Here is a 3,008-nt window from a genome sequence, read left to right on the forward strand (position 1 = left end):
CAACCAGACAACTCCTCTCCTCTTCCTGTCCTTCCTGTGAGCTGCTCGGCTAAATGGACTCCATCTCTGGAAGGGAACAACAACCAGACAACTCCTCTCCTCTTCCTGTCCTTCCTGTGAGCTGCTCGGCTAAATGGACTCCATCTCTGGAAGGGAAGAACAACCAGACAACTCCTCTCCTCTTCCTGTCCTTCCTGTGAGCTGCTCGGCTAAATGGACTCCATCTCTGGAAGGGAAGAACAACCAGACAACTCCTCTCCTCTTCCTGTCCTTCCTGTGAGCTGCTCGGCTAAATGGACTCCATCTCTGGAAGGGAAGAACAACCAGACAACTCCTCTCCTCTTCCTGTCCTTCCTGTGAGCTGCTCGGCTAAATGGACTCCATCTCTGGAAGGGAAGAGAAAAAACAACACATACAAGCTTAACATAAAAGAAAACCATAAAAGGTGAGATTTATGTTAACTAAATACTGCTTGTATAGTGTAGTTAGAGGCATAAATATTGGAACAGTGCAGTAAAGTTGGTAATACTTGCTGTTTACTCATGGAATTTGTATTTCAGAGATAAAGATGAATATGACAGGAAAATATTTAGACAGTAAACTGTTGTTTAGGGATATTTTCTAACCTAGAAACAACAGCTGTACATTTGCCTCATATTAATACTTTGATCTGAAATACCAATTAGCCTACATGAGTATACTGTAAAGAATGACCTACTTCACTGTGGCAACACTTATGACACTACCTGTGATGTGGAGAAGAAAAAAAACGTACCATTGAACTCGGCTTGGAAAAGCAGCTGATCCATTTTAACTTTGACTGCTGCTTTTCTTTGCTGAGGCAGCCTCTTCAGGGTTGTGGCACCAGGCTCATGGCAAAGAGGGTCTCTTCATCCTCCTTCCTGTGAGCATCAGGTTGGGCTGCATCCCTCTCGACGGCTTGGAGGAGCCTCTGCTGAAATGAGTTGAGTGGATCTGGAACCTTCGATGACGCCTGGTGTGACGTTGTTCCTCTTCGTTTCTCTCTCTGTTTGTCTCCACGGCCACATCCTGTTCAACGAGGTCCTCAGTGGTCACTTCCGTGAGGTTCATAATAATCTCAGGTGGTCCTAGATCCAGAGGTGCTTCCTCCATTTCATCGTCTTCCATGGCTGCACCGATGGTGGTCATACTCGTGGATGATGTAGACATTGTAGAGGGTCTCGCTGCACCGATGGTGGTGATACTTGTGGATGATGTAGACATTGTAGAGGATCTCGCAGCACCGATGGTGGTCATACTTGTGGATGATGTAGACATTGTAGAGGGTCTCGCTGCACCGATGGTGGTGATACTTGTGGATGATGTAGACATTGTAGAGGGTCTCGCTGCAGCGGTGGAGGCGATGGTCGCAGTTGTAGGTGACATTGAGGGTCTTGATGCACCGGTGGGGACAACACTTGTGGATGATGTAGTAGAGGGTCTGGCTGTAAAATTGCCACTCGTTGCCCAAGGCACAATAAATGGATCCAGAAAAGAAAGAATGTGGCAGAAGCACCAAGGCTGCTGGCCTGAAGCTGCTGACCCAGACCTCTTCTCTTTCTCTGTCCTTCTCTCTCTCTGATACCTGTCCCTGAGTCCTCTCCACTTCCTCCTCCAGTCTTCTTCTACATAGACATGATAAGCCAAACCATTACCTAGCATACCTATAGTTATTAGATAGCTATCATGGATATGTCACCTACCGTACACATAGACACATACACGGTTATCTGACCAAATTATCAGGGGTACAGTAGTATCTACCATTTCTAGGACTATTTATGACATACACACTCACTCTTTCAAACATGATTATTTGGTAAAGTTATCAGGGGTAGTAACTAGCATAATTTATTTGACTATTTCTTTCACACACACACACCTCATTGGCTAGGTTAGCAAGCTAGGTTAGCTAGCTAGCTAACTAGCCACATCTAGCACGTGCTCACTACTAAACTGACCTGGCAATCCTACTATTGTGGACACTTGTCTCCAAGCAGCATTTTTTGTGTTTATGTCCCTGTAGCTGTCAGCAGTTGTGTCAAAAAGACACGGTTTTGAGGATACTGCGAAAATGATTCTCTCCTCCATGTGTACAACCGCATGCGACCATCTGCAAAAGGTACCTGCATCAGTATCGTTGCCTAGCTGCGCAAAAATGTTACGTAGCAGTGATGCAATGACGCAGTCGGTGTGTTCGAAGCGTCAGTATAGTTGCCTAGCTACGCAAAATGTTACGTAGCAGTGATGCAATAACGCAGTCGGTGTGTTCGAAGCGTCAGTATAGTTGCCTAGCTGCGCAAAATGTTACGTAGCAGTGATGCAATGACGCAGTCGGTGTGTTCGAAGCGTTAGTATAGTTGCCTAGCTGCGCAAAATGTTACGTAGCAGTGATGCAATGACGCAGTCGTTGTGTTCGAAGCGTAAGTGACACGTTATACAAAATAAGAATTGTTCTTATCAGCCTGACTAGGGCTGGGCGATATATCGATATAAAAAAATATATCGATATATATTTTAAATGTGATATGAAATTAGACCATTTCGCATATATCGATATAGTTGAAATTTGCGCTTTGATTCTTGCTCCAAGCAAGCTGCAGACCCGGAGCTCTCTGCGCTGCTCCCCGCGCCTCCTCTTTCATGCACAGAGGGCGGAGGGGCAGGAACAGACACTTCAACAAACATGGAGGAAGCAACAGCGTCTGCGGAGCGTTTTGACGAGGAATTGGTTAGTAAAAGAAAAAGCATTGGCTCAGTAATTTGGAGATGGTTCGGATTCAAAGTATCAGATGAGCAACAAAATCACGTTATATGTAGGCAGTGCCATAAAAAAGTTACAGCCAGGGGTGGAAGCACTACAAATCTTTTTCACCACCTAAAACAGTGGCACAAACTGCAATACGAAGAGTGTGTGAAACTGCGCGCTGCAGAAGCCCCAGCCGCAAGCCGTCGACAACCCGGAAAAGCTCCGAAACAAAGCTCAC

General features: G+C 45.7%; 1 protein-coding gene across 1 annotated transcript; it reads right to left on the minus strand.

Moving 5' to 3' along the window:
* Positions 1-323: 323 nt before the first annotated feature.
* LOC123741806 (cell wall integrity and stress response component 2) lies at positions 324-2,150 on the minus strand. The gene is made up of 3 exons (XM_045716011.1): positions 1,983-2,150; positions 776-1,646; positions 324-386 (listed from the first exon to the last, which is right to left on the minus strand). Exons 1-2 carry the CDS (start codon positions 2,110-2,112, stop codon positions 871-873), a joined length of 906 nt encoding a protein of 301 aa, XP_045571967.1. The 5' UTR covers positions 2,113-2,150; the 3' UTR covers positions 324-386; positions 776-870.
* Between the last annotated feature and the right edge of the window lie 858 nt (positions 2,151-3,008).

The sequence above is a fragment of the Salmo salar genome, chromosome ssa03 (assembly GCF_905237065.1).
Source record: "Salmo salar chromosome ssa03, Ssal_v3.1, whole genome shotgun sequence".
In the NCBI taxonomy this organism is placed as follows: Eukaryota; Metazoa; Chordata; class Actinopteri; order Salmoniformes; family Salmonidae; genus Salmo; species Salmo salar.